Source organism: Lissotriton vulgaris, chromosome 3_1, assembly GCF_964263255.1.
Source record: "Lissotriton vulgaris chromosome 3_1, aLisVul1.2, whole genome shotgun sequence".
NCBI lineage: Eukaryota > Metazoa > Chordata > Amphibia > Caudata > Salamandridae > Lissotriton > Lissotriton vulgaris.
In genome coordinates this window covers 286,851,006-286,868,916 of record NC_141689.1, presented here as the reverse complement: position 1 = coordinate 286,868,916, position 17,911 = coordinate 286,851,006, and the positions used below count along the sequence as shown (strand labels likewise).

Below are 17,911 nucleotides of genomic sequence, written 5' to 3'. Positions count from 1 at the left end.
AGAGTTGCCTAATGGAAGCAGGTCCTTATGAGTGGAGAGCTTTGAAGGCTAAGCATAATGATTTGAACATAATCCTTTTCTTAACCGGTAGCCAGTGAAGTGAGGGAAGAAACTTGGATACCGACTGATATTTTGGGATCCCTAACAGAAGCCTAGCTGTCGCGTTCTGGACCAGTTGCAGTTTGTCTAAGGCTTTCTTGTGGGCCCCCGTCAGAAAGAAACCATTCCAAGACTAAGCTGGTAATCACTGCTTTCCGCAGGTTCAGAGGGATGCAAGGGAAAATCTTCCTGAGGGATTTAAAGATGAAGAAGCAGGATACAGTAATAGCATTAGCATGTCCCACAAACTAAAGTTTTCCATCAAATTGAATGCCCAGATTTTTCACGAGAGTGGGAATTAGACCCAATTCCTGAGGCCACTAGCTGGGGCCCCAGAGTGATGGATTATTGCCAAACAAAAGCACCTCAGTTTTGTTGGAGTTTAGTTTTAAACAATTTGTGGACATCCAGGTCCCTATCTGTAACATGCAGTCATGGAAACAGCTGGCTGTGTTGAGGTTTTCCGTGACTGACACCACAATCTGTGTATCGTCAGCATAGGAGACAACCAAAAAGCTTAGGTCTTTGATTAGTATGGCCAGAGGTTTAACGTACAGATTAAAAATAGTGGGGCTCAATGAAGACCCTTGTGGAAACCCATAGGGTAGGGTGAACAGAGCGGATCTGTGGTCGTTGCATTCCACGAACTGCGTTCTTTCCGAGAGGAAAGAGCTGAGAAGTTTGAGTGCAGTATTCCCTACACCAATTTCTAGCAGCCGGTTGATCAACAGTTGATGGTTTATGGTATCGAACGCTGCCCAGAGATCAAGTAGAATTAAGGCAGCATTCCCACCTTGGTCTAAGGAGGCTGACCTAGTCTGAGTGAGGTTGTAATAAGAGCAGTCTCTGTACTGTGTTGACATCTGAAGACTTGGTGGCAGTGAATTCATGCTCTAGAGTCCTGTGGGTTTGGCCCCAGCGCTCACCCGATTTCTGAACTGTTATCAAGGATTTGCGAGTCTTCATCGGTACATATGCAATTGCCACATTACATTACGGCTGTGGCCCTGCCATTAGCTCACAGGCTTATAAAGAAGTTATGGAAGTTTGGGTGTGGCCTTGCAGTATTCCTCCCCATATCATCCCGAGAGAAATTTGATTGTGGAAAGGACAAACCGGGACTTGAAACAATGCGTAACAGGGGTCCAGTGGGCACTAAACAACATGCCAAGAAGTTCCCTGGGGGGCTGTGGTTCTGTAGATTCTGAACCCGTTCAATAAAGGTCGTCGGATATAGACGATTTTGGTGTCAGCGGACCGCAAATGACGAGTGCGGTATGTACGAGTGTTTTCGTTACAACCAATCAATGAGAACACTACGTATTCATAGATTTCGTTCGAACCTTCGGGTTCCATTTTGTGTACGGCAGCCATTTTGTGTGGTTGCCCTCACATAGGCCGATGACTACGGCCGCACGAGTCTTTGGGACACGTACGCCTTAGTTGACTTCTGAGTGACCTGACTGAACTGACTCCTTGCCCGAGGCTGACCTCGTTGAGCCAGTTCCTTGTTAAGCAGCTGGTCGGATAGAGATCAAAGACCAGGACATTGCTGAGTTTATGGTACATGCACACACCCTTTTATCTTGCTTCTCATCTGCTTCTGTTCCTTCCTTTATGGCTTAATTATTGATTGGGTTGAGGTCTTTATGATGGGTCCGTCCGGCCTGTTCGAACAGGAATGTTGAATTTTGCTTGGTCATTTCTGGTGGGCTGGACAATGGAAAGTGGGATTGTCGTCATGCAATATGTTTGAAATGTCACCCTACGATTGGTCAGTTTGTATGTAATCGATGCTAGCCAGGAATGTGATTTTTAGCATAAAAGACGATGCTCCGCTCTATGAATTTGTGCAGTCTCTAGCGAACCACCCGTGTTGTGCTTCGTAGACCTCTGTTCCTGGTTGCAGCCAATAAATTTGGTCTTTGACATCATCAAGAAGTGTCCCGTGTCTCTGTTTGCCAAGGCAGGGGAATCCGAAGACATTGGGCATTATCCCTGGCGCCGCTGGGTTCTAAAACCCGGTTCTTCAGGGCAGTACTCCATATAAAGTCCTATTTGGTATAAGAATGTGGGTACCTGACCTAGACAGTGGCGGATGAAAAATCACTTGACATCAATGATTGCTAGGCTGTTTTACAGGAACTCCATGAATTCCAGGTATTAATTCAACGTCCAAGTAAGACGCACCTCCACTAGGGAAGTGAAACCTGTTCCGGCAAGCCCTACCCGGGTCCGGATGATTGGGGACCCATTCAGAGAAAAGATGGTGGACAAAAAAGAACTTGGGCCATCTTACAGGGTGTCTGTACCTGTCCTGGCTGTCAAAGGAACAAGAACAGTACCTCTTTCACCTCTTTGCCAGCTGCAAGGACAAGAGATTTATCTCAATTGATCTGATCAAGCCACACTATATGACTGATACTCAATAGTAGGCCCAGTGGGCTCCTGGGTAGCGGCAGATCTCCTCTCACTACCATACAGTAAGTTCAGATGGAAAGATTAATAATGTTTGAAAATTCTACTCCACGAAGTAAAGGAGTTACAAACAATGGAATTCAACTTGTACTTGTTGAAATTGAACAACATTAAACTACAAATGAAACACCGGTCTCAATTCGGCCTAACACCGACGTCTATGTGAATGTCTCAGAGGCATCGAACAGTTCCACAAAACCTGCTGAGCCACCAAAACTAGATTGAACTGCGTCTGGCTACTTCATCAATTTTGACAATTTCCTATTGGATCCAAGTGAACCTGAATAACCGCCACCGCCTGTTCCCCACAAAAAATAATTTTAGATTTCTAACTTTGGCTCAAAAAGACTTACTTTGTTTTTCCCTGGCTACAGCGCTGGGTTGCAATTGGTCTACTGTTCCTACTCCTTTGGATCAGTATAGTGACTGTCTTTTTCATGCTCCTGAAGAGACATTATCTCCCAGAACTCTCTGCAGTACAACATATTAACTTGGTCCTAAAACCGCATGCATCATCACACCTTGAACAGGGGGACCTGTCTTTTATGAACATTACACTTGTAGTTTTTCTATGATTTATATGGTCCTACTGTACTATTAAGAATGGAGCATTTATTTAAAATTTCTCTTAGTGATATCATCACCTCTATTACTCTCTCTGATGATTGGGACATTGAAACTGTGCATACTATGCTATCTAATTTAGAGCAATCTACTGCATTTTGTAATGATGACCTGTATGATGGTGCATATAATTTTGACACCATGTTTTGCTACCAACACTGTGGACACCATTTATCGCACAAAGCAAGTATCCTACGTGAAGCTGAAAAGTGGTTCAACAACCTTTGTGCAGAAGTTTGCTTATTTTTCTGGGTCTAACATTTCAGACCAGACTTCTTATTACTATAAGCTTGCACCTACATCTGCAAAGAAAAATATGCCTACTAATACTAAGCTGATATACTCTGCTTTATATCCTAACTGTCTTTACAGGGTTTCGACTTTTGGAGGGACACTAGAGACTTAAAAATCTGTCTGCGGACTAAAGATTGGCAAGTTCAGGGAACTGAGGACAAAGTATGCCTCGTACCCGATCAGATGATTTTCCTGAACAACACAGTGCAACAGACTCTTGTCTTTGGCAAGCCAAGTCAAGGATTTGAACTTGCCTCCGAGTCCCTCACTAACACATTTTGGCAGTTTTTTCTGGACTGTTCCCATGAGGCACAGGGTCAAGACTGATTTGTATAAGGTTGGGTCTAAACTGGGGTGGCATGGTGAGCAAAATAACAATGGATTTAACCCAGATCTCTTGACTGGGGTGAATGTTTGATTTGCTCTACATTCCATCCATCATCTGTGTGTCTTTGCTTTCTTGCCCTAAGTGCGCTGGGTATGCCTGGACGTGGTCCCGTGCTCACTGCTCAAGCTATCCAGACTGATGAGTGGTGATGCCCCGAACCCAGTCCCGGGATGCTTGTTTCTGGTCCAGTGAGGACCTGAATTGGCAGTTCAGTCTGGACTGTTTCCATGAGGCACAGGGTCGAGATTGATTTGCATATGGCTGGGTCTAAACTGGGGTGGCATGGTGCACAAAAGAACAATGGATTTAACCCAGATCCCTTGACTGGGGGTGAATTTTTGATTTGGTCTGCATTCCGTCCATCATCTGTCTTTTGCTTTGAATTTTAATTGCATTTTTTTTAAATATGCCAATGTTTTAGATGTTTTTAGACAATGGTTTTATGGCCGGGTTTTTATGCTTTTTAGCAGGAATTCTTTTAGCATTAGTTGACTTTATCGACCTTCGGATGAGGAGTGGGTGTTATGTACCCCAAACTAGGCCAAAGTAGCAAACGACCGTTCACCTACATTTGTCCTACCTTGCTCTGCATAACTGTGCTAGCACTGACCTTTTACCCAGTTATGTGCTGAATAAATGTCAATCAGTTTCTTTGAAACTAGTCTAATTTATTTTGCATTAGGATTCTTTGAAAAGTCCCCTGCACAGGACGTACATAACCGGATTAACATACTCTGTATGAAAGTCATGGTCATCTTAATCCTAGGGCGATAGAACTACTTTGCATAATTGCTGGTATTTAGCTTCATTTACATAATCATATTCCCAACAGATCAATTGTGGTAGGAACCCCGAGACTATCTTTATGGTATAAAAAAAACATACGCTGACACAAAACACTGGAGCCTGTTGAAGCTTCAGTCTGACATCCCTTGTGGGGTGCCCAACTCTTGACCCAGTTGGGGTCCTTAGTTTCTGTCTGATGGCTGTCGCAGCACACATGTTTTATACTATAATGACCTGGTTTAATAAATGTTTATTTAAAATGTCCCCAACGTTTATTCTGTGTTTCTCTCTGAGACTAAGGAAGCACAATTGACTGAGCGAAAATTACTGTACTTTTTCCACGATCCCTGAAGAGTCAAGGGTTGTCATGTTCGATGGTTGCCATAAACTATTTGCTCCTTGCTAAGTTTAGGGGGCTTATGGTGGTACTGTGAGTTAGCTGGTCTATAGGGTGACATATCCTTTGGGGGGTGTCCAGAATCAGTCTAGACACCAACTCCTTAGTTTATCTACAAACACACAGGTCCTTTGTATTTTTAAGTACTACACAACACAAGCAGGCATATACTGGTACCTCTATATGTGGACAATATCACACTGTACTCCAGGAAGCCCAAAAAAAGTCTTAATATCATTCAGCACAGGTTTATAAAATTCACCACATGCTCCAGTATGCACATTAACTGGGACAAATGTTCCAGTTAAGTGCATATACCCTGCAATTCATGCGTTGGTGTACTATGATCTACAAATGACAACCTTGATCAGGAGAGTAAAGCTGTAATGGTAAAACCTAAGCAGGGCCATAGCTCAGGTGGGAAAGAATTAGAGAGAAGGGTAAGGGAGCCCCCTGCGAAAGAGGAAGCAAACTCTTCGTCAAGCTGAAAGATCGTGGCGCAATCTATACCATCCAGTCGCGCTTGCAAGCTACAAAGCCCTGCTAACCCTATACAAAAAGGCCATGATAGCCAGAAAGAGCAAATATTATGAGGCCAGAATCATGGAGGCCGCCAATAAACAGAGGGAAACTTTTAGAATTCTCAAAGAGCTCAGCCAGAAGTTATGTTATGTTATGTTAACCAAAAATATAGCTGCCTCAGCAAAGAGGCGTCCCGGCAGAAAGGCATGAAGGCAAGAAACTGGGCAAAGAGGCAAAAGAAGAAGAGACATAAAAAGACAAAATTAAGCCGCTGGAAAGAGGTAGGTCTTAATGGCTTTACGGAAGGCCAGCAGGCTATCCAGACTTCGAATCTGACAGGCCATAGAGTTCCATAACTTGGCTGCTAAGCAACAAAAGGACCGCCCCCCGGCACGGAGACAGTTCACTCGAGGGATCGCAGCCAAGTGTTGCCCCAAAGAGCGCAGCTGGCGTCCAGGAACGTAAGGTATCAACAAATTGTCCAAAAGCCCTGGAGACGCAAACGTAAGAATTTTAAAGAATAGGCAAAGAGCCTTAAATTCAATTCGCTTAGCCATGGGCAACCAATGTAATTGCCGGATAGCACCGGCTATGGAGCGCCTGCGCAGAAGCCCCATCAGGGCTCTGGTAGCTGCATTTTGGCCTCGCTGCAAGCGCACCACCTTCGCCTGATTAGCCCCAAGAGGGAGCAAGCTGGCGTAGTCCAGTCTCGATGGTATCGCCACCTGGAAGAACAGCTGACTAGTGGGTTGATCAAAGAACCCCAGCAGGTGTCTAAGTCCATGAAGAAGGCCGAAACTAGTACCAGCTACCTTCTTTGTCTGATCCTGGAAACTGAGGGTGGTGTCCATCCAAACCCCTAAGTTTTTAACCGCTGTCTTGGGGACTGGCGCACTACCAAGAGAGGTACACAGGCTCCTATCTTTCCCCACCAGCAACACCTCGGTTTTATTGGCGTAAGCTGGAGGCAGTTGGAGGTCATCCACTCCGCAATTGCTGACGGACCACTTCTATACTTGGAAGCGTCCTGCATAGAGTCGTCGGAGAGGGCCATCACCAACTGCGTGTCGTCAGCGTAGGAGACCAAAGTAAGGCCTTTGTCCGTAGCCACCTTAGCAAGGAGTTGAACGTACAGGTTAAAGAGTACAGGACTCAGAGCGGAACACTGAGGCACCCCCTGCCCAATGCAATGGTCACTGGAGTGAGTCACTTGAAATGTTCTCCCTGACAGGTAAGATTTGAATCATTCCAAGGCTGAGCCAACCTGGCACAAAGGAGCCAGAAGCACAGAAAGGGAGTCACTGAACTGGGTGGGCATCAAAGGATAAACCAGGTAGCCCGATTTAACTTTACCACACAGCAGTAAGAGCGCTTCCTGTGAGATGGTAGTGATAGTCTCCAAAACATAAGAAGGATGGAGACCCGTGAACAGTCAGAACAGAAATTTGTAGCCGAGGCGACAGACAGCAATACATTTCAGGACTTCTTTCTCCAGAAAGTCAAGGACATTCTCACTGAGCTAGATAACAGCCCGACAAATCAGGCGGCCCTGGACCAGACTCTAGCCCAGGTGCGAAGCTCACCGTCTTACCAAACTTAGACTTAGCTCGCATAGCATGCCTGATGAACCGCATCAAATCGGGCTGCCCTATAGATCCCTGTCCACTAAGGATCTTTCGTATGGCCCTTCCCAGGCTAGAAAGAGATTTTCTCTCTACTCAATCACTCCTTCGAGACAGACTACCTGCCCATTTGCATGAAGGAAGCCAGGGTCACCCCACTGCTGAAGAAGCCAGGGGCTGATGCGGCCAATGTTAAAAACTGTAGACCCATCTCCCTGCTCCCTTTTTTAGCAAAGGTTATTGAGCAACACGTCCTCACAATACTTTCATCTTTCATGGAGGAACACAATTTACTCCAAGTGCAGCAGGCTGGCTTTAGGGCTCATCACAGTACTGAACTTGCCATGTTGGCTGTGCTCGACGAGCTCAGTCAGAGCCGATAACAAAGATGCGAGCGCCCTGATTTTGTTAGATCTGTCAGCGGTGTTCGATACGGAAACCATGCACAACACCTGCTGCAAATTGCCAATTTGGGTATTTGCGGGTTGGCCCATCAGTGGATTGAGTCTTTTTTGCTAGGGAGGTCTCAAAAGATTCAATTGGGTGATCAAACGTCAAATAGGGGTGATTTCACCACTGGGGTTCCCTAGGGCTCAGCTTTATCTCCCCTTCTTTTCAACGTGCATCTCCAGCCATTAGTGGCAGCACTAGTAGCCGCTATGGATTGTCAAGTATTTCATTATGCAGACAACACCCAACTTATTCTGCAGATTAATAATTCCCCTCAAGCTTAGTCTTGCGTACAGTACATCCTTGGATACACTGTGAGTTGGTTGACCGCCAATTCATTAAAAGTCAATCCAGGCAAGACTGAGATCCTGGTAATTTCTCCTAGAGGTAACCCCGGGAATGACTTTTTTTGGCCACAAGAGCTCTGTACTGCCCTTAGGCCAGTGCCTGTTATTAAAAGCCTGGGCATTAGAATCAACGCCAGCCTCTCCCTGACCAATTAAGTGTCCTCGGTGGTTGGCACCTGCCTGGGCATAATGAGACCGCTGTGGAAGCTGGCCCCCTTGCTCTCACCTACTACTCTGCAGATGATCATATTGGCCACGATCGTGTCCAGGTTGGACTATGGCAATGCCCTCTATATCGGCCTTCCTGAGAAACTAATCCACAAGGTGCAGGTGATCATGAATGCTGCAGCTAGGCTGACATTTAGGCTCACCAGAAGGGCTCATGCCACCCCTTTGCTTCTTAAGCTGCATTGGCTCCTGTTCAAACAGAGAGCCAAGTTTAAGGGTCTTTGCATTGCCCACAAAGCCATCTTTGGCTATATTAAGGAGCGCCTGATGAAATGTGCTCCAGGACGCACACCGCGATTGTCCACGGCCGCCCTTTTGGCCCCCTCAGGAACCAAAATGGCATCGAAAGGTGGCAGAGCTTTCTCTATTTTAATTCCCCAAATTTGGAATGAATTACCGGAGAACCTTTGTAAGGAACCCGCCCTCCTCCTCTTCAAGAAGTGTCTTAAGACTTATTTGTTTAGGGAAACCCTGGCTAGAGTCTAATACATTGGGTTGGTGCCTTTCTGGGATGGTAGAAGCTATCTGAGCTTGCTCTCCAAGTTCTAAGAAACCTGCAGGTGATTACGCGCTATATAAGCTACAATTAACATAACATCTGATCTGAAACACTTGGGCGTCTGGATACACCGCAACAGAAGTTTTGATACGGGCAAGCTATGGCACCACACTTGCAACTTTCATATAACACATCTCTAGGTGGATATCGCACAGAAAGTCCCTGGCAGGTTGCATAGGACTAATCAAGATTATGTTAATACCAAAACTACTCTACTTATTTTACAATATAACACACCCATTGACGGCCACATTCTTCTCGGAACTCAAGGCACAGACAGTCCGCATGGCCTGGTTGGTAAACAACCACAAATAGAATGGGAGACCCTCGCATTGCCATTTCATAAAGGTGGGTTTTGAGGCGACCTACTTGAACCGCTATCATTAGTGTGCTTAGGCTCACATTCCATACCACAAGTACCAACTCACACCTTTCCTTTCGCACTAAGCAGAATTCTGCGAAGAGGTGCTTTCAGCCATGGCCAAGATGATCGGCGGTGAGCTCACCATAGATCTGTGCATAGACCTTCTAGGCAACGTCAAAAATGTTAAAGCGTCATACTGGAAAATGGTGGGATTGGGCCTCCTGTTGGCCAAACGGCAGGTGTCGGGCAAATGGGGTAGGGAACGAGCCTTTAAATTCAAGCAATGTCTTACGCCCATATTGCAATGAGCAACTTGAATTGAAATGCTATCCCCCTTCTCAAGGCCATGGACATATGGCAGCCCTTTAGAACTTATCTCCTGCAGCAATCCATGGATTTTGACACAGAGGATGCTTGAATCTCAGTGGTGATGGAGGGTCCTGAACACCTTGCGAGTAGGATGCTGGTCTGCTTCCTGGTTGTATTACTGTCACATAGACTGTAATACCACACTTGCTCCTCATTGTAATCCATTTGATTTCTCCATGCAGCGCACGACTAACTGATAGACTACTGTGTATGTTCCTTACCGCCATCAAGATTGTTATGCTTATTAGCAGCATTGTATATGATGCCTTATAATGTTGGTATGGAATTTGAGATAAAAATAAAATTCTTGATTTAAATAAAAAAAAGGGGGAATGGAGGCGCCAACCTTGTAGGATTTTGTGTAGAATGATTAAGAACATGGAACAGATTCTTTATTCCACATGCAGCAGGTGAAGTTGAACGAGAACTAGGATGATGTGTTCTTTGAGAGGACATTTAAAGATTGTACGAGCTGTGGCATTCTGAATAACTTGAAATCTATTGAGTCGTCTTTTAAGTAATGCCAAGTAGCAGAAGTTAGCACAATCCAGGGGTAATTGGTTACACCTAGTTTATGAACAATAGTTGTAACAAAGTAGTTATGTTGCTTAATGTTTAAGTAGAAGTCATTGGTCACTGGGCCTTTTCTCTGTGTAACGAACATGATGGATTCTGTGTAGTTTATGAACCATGATGAAGTTGTAATTGCTAATACATCTAAACTCTGTTTTTTAAAATTATTTTTTAATAGTAACTGAACCTGAAGGCAACAAAAGACTGTACTGCAAAGGTGCAGATACTGTCATTTATGAGAGGCTGAGCCCTAATAATCCCTTAAAAGAAGAGACGCAAGTAGCACTAGATGTAAGTTTTCTTTTAGAAATCTGATTACATGTAATGACATTTCACATTTAAGGGGACATTTTACGTTTATTTTACGCAGTATTATTTGATGTGTAGAGTATGCAGTTGTTTTTCTTTATTGCTATGATTCACATAACCACGTATCGCGACAACAGTTACTTTGTGGCAAAGGTCCATGAACATGGATCAGAGATTGTCTAAGTGTTTTAAAACAAAGGAGTGTAATAATAATTAGACCATTACCCTGCCTTTAATCAAAGGTTATTAGTCACAGTACCTAAAAAATAAACCTAGATATGTTTTTAATAAAACCTCTTGATACTATTAAGCTAGGTATACAAGCAATTTCCTTCAAAATAAGACCAAGAATATCAATGACAGTATTTTCCCCAGTGCTTAATTTCTACAAAAAGAAGTGCAGGTGCTGAAAATGTTGACAAGGAGGCCACCACTCCCTTCTTCCTCCGATGACCCTCACTTTCAACACTCTCACTGCCTCAGCCTCTATCTTCAAACCTTGATCTGTTGTCTGTCCCCCAAGTCTTTACTCTAAGAGTCTATCCTCTCAGTTCTCTAATTGTTTTCTATCACCTTTGTCACACCCTGTATTTCTGATTTTCCCACTAATCATTTTAGCCCTGCCCTTTTTTGCTTCACTTTTATCCATGCTCTGCTCTCTCCCCCCTCTATCATGGCTCTTTACTATCACTCTATAGCAGTGATTAGCTGCGTCTCAGTTTTATCATTTGTCTGCTTTTTTCCTCTGTCCTGTCCTCCACATCCTTTCGTTCTGTCTTCTCTCTTCTTAATGCTTCTTCACATGATGGCTGCTTTCTCTTTGTATCTGATTCGCTATCCTCCTTTTCTACTTTGCTCTGTTTTATCTCTCGCCTCTCTTGTTGCTTCTTCTCCTCTTTACTCTTGCTGTCTCATCTCTAACACTGCTGCTGCCTGTGACCCTTGTCGTTAGCCTGTACATGTCCCTCCTATTTTGAACTCTGCGTTTTCCGGTTGTCATTCCTAAAGAAGCGGAAGATGACATGTTTTACTTTCTTACATACACTGAGTGCAAAAACAAAATGTACACCAAATGAAAATGCTTTTTTGTATATATTAATCAGTGTGGTATGACTGGCTTTATTGCGGAACAGGGGGATCTGCTTGAGCACAGCAGGTCATGTCACTGCTAGTGCTGCCTGTAATTAGTAGGTTCAGGGATATCGACGGCATCGGCATCCACTGCTCAGCTTGCTGTGATCCTGCCTGTTACAGCACAGGCATTGTCCCCAGCAGTAATGCTGCCAATGCCGGTAAGTATGGCTGTGGTGCCTACTGGACTCACTCACGCTCAGCAATTACCATGCTGCGGTGCAGCGCACAGATTCTACTGGTGACGCCATGGCACACAAGTTGTGTTGGGCCACAGCCGCATCAAGCACATTGAGGATAGCAGTAATGCAGGGCTGCCGGATATGCTACTCTGGCTAAGCAACAAGTGGAAAGTCCACACTTATTTTCATTTTTTCTTCCTCAAGAGCCCCCACTCCCAAGTTCCAAATGCGCTTTCGCAGCTTCCTTGCCTCAACTCCGTCATGAGCCAGCCCCCAGCTACAATTATTCAATGGGAGGTTTAGGCTCAGGCAGTGGCAGGGTGCAGCAGACTATGGGAATAGAATGCAAGCCATAGTTTGTCAATGACGACTTGGATTTGTGATCAGTGTGATGCCATCATCACTAACGTGATGTTACACAATTATGCCTGCCTGGACAGGCGTATGCCGGCCTGCCTATGAACATTTACCAGCCAGTCACCATGCAATGTATGTTATTCTTTTTATTTTGAATTGAACAATTAATATTGAGACCACCACCTGCAGATTTAGAAATTGTAGCCCCGGCCCTGTGAAAGAAGTACAGGAAAGTACTTGCTCAAATTAAGCACTGAATTTTTCCCCATGTTTTCTTACCAAACAGTGCTTGTATTTTATTTTGTAGTTTTACATGTATAAGACGCTAATATCATCTAATTTTCCATTGGATCGCCATCTGCTGTGAAAAGTTACTTATTTCAGTCACTCAAGTTCAAAGTATATGTAAAAATGTATTTATATGTGGACAAAGATTGTTACTTTAGCTATGTAGCCTCGATGAAATTCAGGGCTGAAATACCAGATGAGACTGACTGATGTCTGTTTGGTGTACCAACATTTTTATTTATACTTAATTGATTAACGAGTTCCCAGGAACCCGTTTTGATGTGAGGAAAGAGGAAAAAAAGATGTTGGCTGTGTTGTGGTTTTCGGCTGGTAATTTGGCAGCATAACAGACCAATATCGGTGTCCCCACAAATCAAATGACAAAGGCTTTCCCCGTTTCACTTATTTTTGGAGACGAGAGATTAAAACGCAGGTAAAATAGATCTTTTTTTTGCTTGGAGCATTTTTTGGCGAGACTCAAATGTCTGTTAACAGGCATCCACTCTAGCACAGGTGCAATAGAATGGTAGGCAGTTTACCTGGCTGATGGGTTCTAGCTAGGTAGAAATCAATCTTGAGTTGCTTGTATTCCGTTTAAGGAAGGACCTGGCAAGGCTGTTCTTGTTGGACTGTTCCCACTGGATCAGGGTCAAGACTTATTTGCATATGGATAGGTCCAAACTGAGGTTTCATTGTGTGCAAAATATCAATGGACTGGGATGCACCCCAAGTAATACCCAGTGGCTGAGATTAAATCAAGCATTCCATCCATCACTTTTTTTGAGTTCCTTAGTAAGTGCCAAAGCCAGGCAGACTAGGGCAGAAACTCGGATTTCTTTTTCCAGATCCACTCTCCACTCTGGATTGATCATCTCCCTGCAACATCTCAATTACAGTCAGTCCAAGGGAGAGGATTTTTATGACCGTAATTGAAAAGTGAAGGAATCTGGCTCTTTAGGTGGTATATCAAACATCTGATATATTGTGTAAGGAGTCCAAGGGTTCCCTTATGAGTGTATAGAGCTTGCTATACAATCCCAAAGTGCTCAATTGGGGTAGTGTGGTCGAGCAGCCTTAGGCTTAACACAGAGGAGTGCAAGACATTAGCAAATACACGCAATGGTTAATAAAGGATTTCACGACTCAATGAGGAGATCTACACCAATTTATAAAAATTTGCAAGGATATTTATATATGTTTAGGCATCAGAAGACCATCGTTCAGATAAGTACATTTTTTAATATAATTTCTTTTCAGTTCAAAAAGTGGACATAGTGCAATTTTTGAGTTCTGCAATGTATTCCCATGTCATGACAAATAGGTTCTCTAAACAAGTACAGTACATTGACTTACAGGACCAACCTCGGGGAGTTGGGGTGAGTCATGGGCAAGGTCCAAGGCAGCACAAACAGTACACCACCAGCTGCAAGAGGGTGGCCGAGTGCAGGGTACAAAACAGCATAAGAAGTCCGATAAGTTTCAATGGAGATCAGTCACTGCCGAAAGAGGCTGCAGGCTCTGACTGGGAGACCAGTCAGGGTTAACCAGGGGTTGGAGGGGTTAAAGACTTGCTATGCTACGTGATGTAGGGACACCAGGGATCCTCTTCTCCATGGCTGGGATCGACGGATGCAGAGGCGTCTTTAGGCATCTTGGTTCCCTTACCGGGAGCAGTCGAGGGGGTTTGCATGCAGAGGCTGATGGCAATGTCTGGGAGTCCACGAGGAGTGACACCATGCTGGACTCTGGAGTACTGGGGAACCTTATTGGTACCGGTGGGCCACTTTAACTTGGGCCAGAGGCATCGGTGCAGAGGTGGCTTCGGGTGTCGGTTCTTTGGCAGTTCTGGAGGCCTCAGTGTCTTTTCTTTGTAGTTTCTTTTGTACAGGTCCTCTGTACATAGGAGGTCTGGGTCTTTATTGGAGGCAGGCAGTGCTCCAGATTCTGAAGGCTCTCAGCTGCAGGACGAGTTGACTTTGGCACAGGGTAGATGGAGAATAGCAAACAGGTCAGCGGGACTCGGGTCAGATTCAGGTGCTCTCTTCTGCTTTCGTGGCTCTTCTTGTCCTCCTCCTTCATAGGTCAGCAGGATCTGCCTCTCAAGTGCCGGGGACTCACCTAAATACGAAATCTAGGGATGTCAGTGGATTGTAAAGTAGTAGCCAATGGGCTACTGATCCTTGGGGTCACTACACCCCCTATATAACCACTTCCAAAGGGAAGTGGTCATAAGCCTGTCCCAGATTTCCTAAGCATGAGATCACATGGATGGCTACTTCTGAAATTAAATCCACCTTAGAGTAGCCCACCTTACGGATGGGTTTAGCCCTGATCTGACGAGCTAATTTTTCCACCTGTGCAGGTGCCTAGGGGGTCCTGGACAAAGGCCTTTGAGGCTTGCTGCCCAAGAAAGGCTAATCAGCATGTCCACCTGTGAGAGGGGTGTTACACCCTTTTCCCAGACAGTCTTTTTGTTCTGGGTCTCCTGAGACAAAGGCTCTCACCCTAGAAGCCAGAACAGAATCTCGGATGACAGGCGGGCAGAAACCAGTACGCAAACACACTAGAGGCTGGTAGGTTTACAGGGGGCACTCTAAAGTGCCCTCTGTGTGTATGTATTGGTAAACCCAATACTGGCATATGTGTGGGTTTGGCAATATGATAAGTTTGATACCAAACATCCCTCTTTTCAGTGAAGCCATCATGTAGCTGGGAAACTCGTATTCACCAGTTTCCAGCACACGGCCTAAAATGGCCACTTGCGCTGTCAGTAATATAACCGACCAGGACAGGGCATATCTGCTCATACAGGTATGCTCTCATAGTAGTACTAAGCACCCTGTCTTAGGGCTGTCTGGCCTGCTGTAGGGGTGCCTTACAAGTATACCATGCTGTGGTAAAGGAAATTGACACACAGGTATGTGGGTCATGTCATGTTTTAACTTTTGTCTGCACCAAGACATGCAGCCTGCAACGGCAGCCTTGCATGTGCTTGGTGCGGGGTCCCTTAGGGTGGCACATTTCGTGCTGCTGCCTTTGGGGAATGCTCTTTAGTGCAACCAGCCCTAGGTACTAGGGTACCATTTACTAGGGACTTACAGAGGGTGCTAAAGGTTTTGCCAATTAGTGGAACAATTGTACAGTTTTGGGCAAGAGCTCTAGCAGTGGGCACTTGGTTAGCAGAAACCCAGTGCACATTCAGTTGAAATAGCAACATTTACTAGGCAAAAGGTGAGGGGGACCCTGTCAAAAAGGATTCTGAAAAGGGGGTGGTGAGGAACAGAGTGTCTGAATTAAGCAGACCACTCTTACCCAGTCCAAAGATCAGGGCTTGATCGATCACCGTTTTTTAGCTCACTGCACCATCCCAGCTCAGAACTTGGCTATATGCAAATTAGTCTGACCCTGGCCCAGTGCATCATGGGAACAGGGCAGACCAAACTACCAAGCCAATTCTTATACTGGGAAGGAAACAAGCTACCGGGGACCGGTTTCTGGCATTTCAGCCGTCTTCGGCCCGGCTTGCTTGAATCCTGATGGTGCAATGAGCTAGGGACTCACATCTGAGTATACCCTTCCACTCTTATGGTGGACAAAAATGATTCTGAAAAGGGGGTGGTGATGAACAGAGTGTCTGAATTAAGCAGACCACTCTTACCCAGTCCAAAGATCAGGGCTTGATCCATCACCGTTTTTTAGCTCACTGCACCATCCCAGCTCAGAACTTGGCTATATGCAAATTAGTCTGACCCTGGCCCAGTGCATCATGGGAACAGGGCAGACCAAACTACCAAGCCAATTCTTATACTGGGAAGGAAACAAGCTACCGGGGACCGGTTTCTGGCAGTGTGGCAGGGTATACTCAGACATGAGTCCCTTTCTCACTGCTCCATCAGGATTCAAGCAAGCTGGGCCGAAGACGGCTGAAATGCCAGAAACCGGTCCCCGGTAGCTTGTCTCCTTTCTGGTGAAGAATTGGCTTGGTAGTTTAGTCTGCCCTGTTCCCATGATGCACTGGGCCAGGGACAGACTGATTTGCATATAGCCAGGTTCTGAGCTGGGATGGGGCAGTGAGATAAATAACGGTGATGGATCAAGCCCTGATCTTTGGACTGGGTAAGAGTGGTCTGCTTAATTCAGACACTCTGTTCATCACCACCCCCTTTCCTGTCAAAAAGGGGCATTTTCCTACATGGGCCCACGCCCCAACAGAAGGGGGTGAAACTAAACTTTCCTAAGAGTCTTCATCTTCTTGGTGGAAGAACCTTGAAAGGCTGTCTGCATTGGTGTGGTCAGTCCCAGGTCTGTGTTCCACTGTAAAGTCCATTCCTTGTAGGGATATGGACCACACTAAGAGTTTGGGGTTTTCTCCTTTCATTTGCATTACCCCTCTGAGAGGCATGTGGTCCGTTTGAATAAGGAAATCTCTGCCTCTGCTCCGCCCTCAGCAATGGTGTTGGCGTTTTGCGGCAGACTGGCGTTTCTCCTCTCGGCGAGTTTAGCTGAGGGATCGTGACTTCGTTGCTGCTCTCTGCACCGGGAAGTGCTGTGAGGGGGCCCCGGTTTCTTGAGGCTTGGTTTCCATCCGGTCTTTTTTCGTGGATGGCGGTAGCTCTGTGGCATGTTTCTGCTCCCCTGGTTCGGTTCGGTCGGAGCCCGGGCAGGTGAGGTGCAGAGAGAGAGGCTGGGGCGGCGGCTGCACTGACTAATGTTCATGAGCGAAGTAAAGGGAAAAGTGAAAACGCGCTGGAGTCTTCGCGCTGGGGTCTTCACATGCTTTGCTGCACATTTCTCGACGCTGTAGTAGCCTGGAACATCTTGGAACATTTTTTTCTGGAGGTGATGGCAGTGATTATTACTGTTTGAATATATACCTGAGGCCCAAGTTGAAGTATCCGATTAAATAGCAGAAGGAAAGCGATTTACTATTTTTCACAGCCTTCCCTGACGTCTGTAAGGAATATTGTTTGAACTTTTTGGCTGAGATTTTACAAGGGGAGGAAAACACCCTCTGCATCTTTCATAACCTATGGCAGGCTAGAGAGGCTTCTGCTTCCTTTTCTAGCTCCCATAAGAGAATTCCTTTGTTTGGGCTACCTTCAAATCTACACTTCATCTGGGACTCACCTGCAGCTTGGGGGCAAACTCTGTCCAATATCTTTTTGCACCAGCCACCGCCGAACTTGCTCCTGTCTTCCTCCCTCCCGCCGCTGCAGCCCACAGCCACCAGTGGCCGCAGTGCGGAGGGGAGGGCAATCACGGACCACAACTCCCAGATGCCCTAGAGGCACCGGGAGCCGCAGCACGTAATTTACGCGCCAGGAGGCGCACAAAAAGGGTCACAACCCTTGCGTCGCGGGACCGCGCGCGGGCTAAGCCCAGGCAAAGGGTGGGCCCTCTGTGGCCCTCGGAGGCCATAGGAGGACGGGACGGGACGGGCCACCCCCCTTGGCCTTCAAAGAGGAGGTAAAGCCGCTGATTGACTATTCCATTGACTATCACATCCGCCTAGAAACTGTTACCTAGACCCCTAAGGGAGTGGTT

The 17,911-nt window shown here is 45.8% G+C and overlaps 1 protein-coding gene across 1 annotated transcript in view; it reads left to right on the top strand.

Moving 5' to 3' along the window:
* Positions 1-17,911, top strand: part of ATP8B1 (ATPase phospholipid transporting 8B1) — a 496,708-nt gene that overhangs the window by 335,130 nt on the left and 143,667 nt on the right. Inside the window, exon 17 of the mRNA XM_086960445.1 lies at positions 10,279-10,391. Coding sequence (XP_086816571.1) covers positions 10,279-10,391 — 113 coding nt within the window. The remainder of the gene's footprint in view (positions 1-10,278; positions 10,392-17,911) is intronic.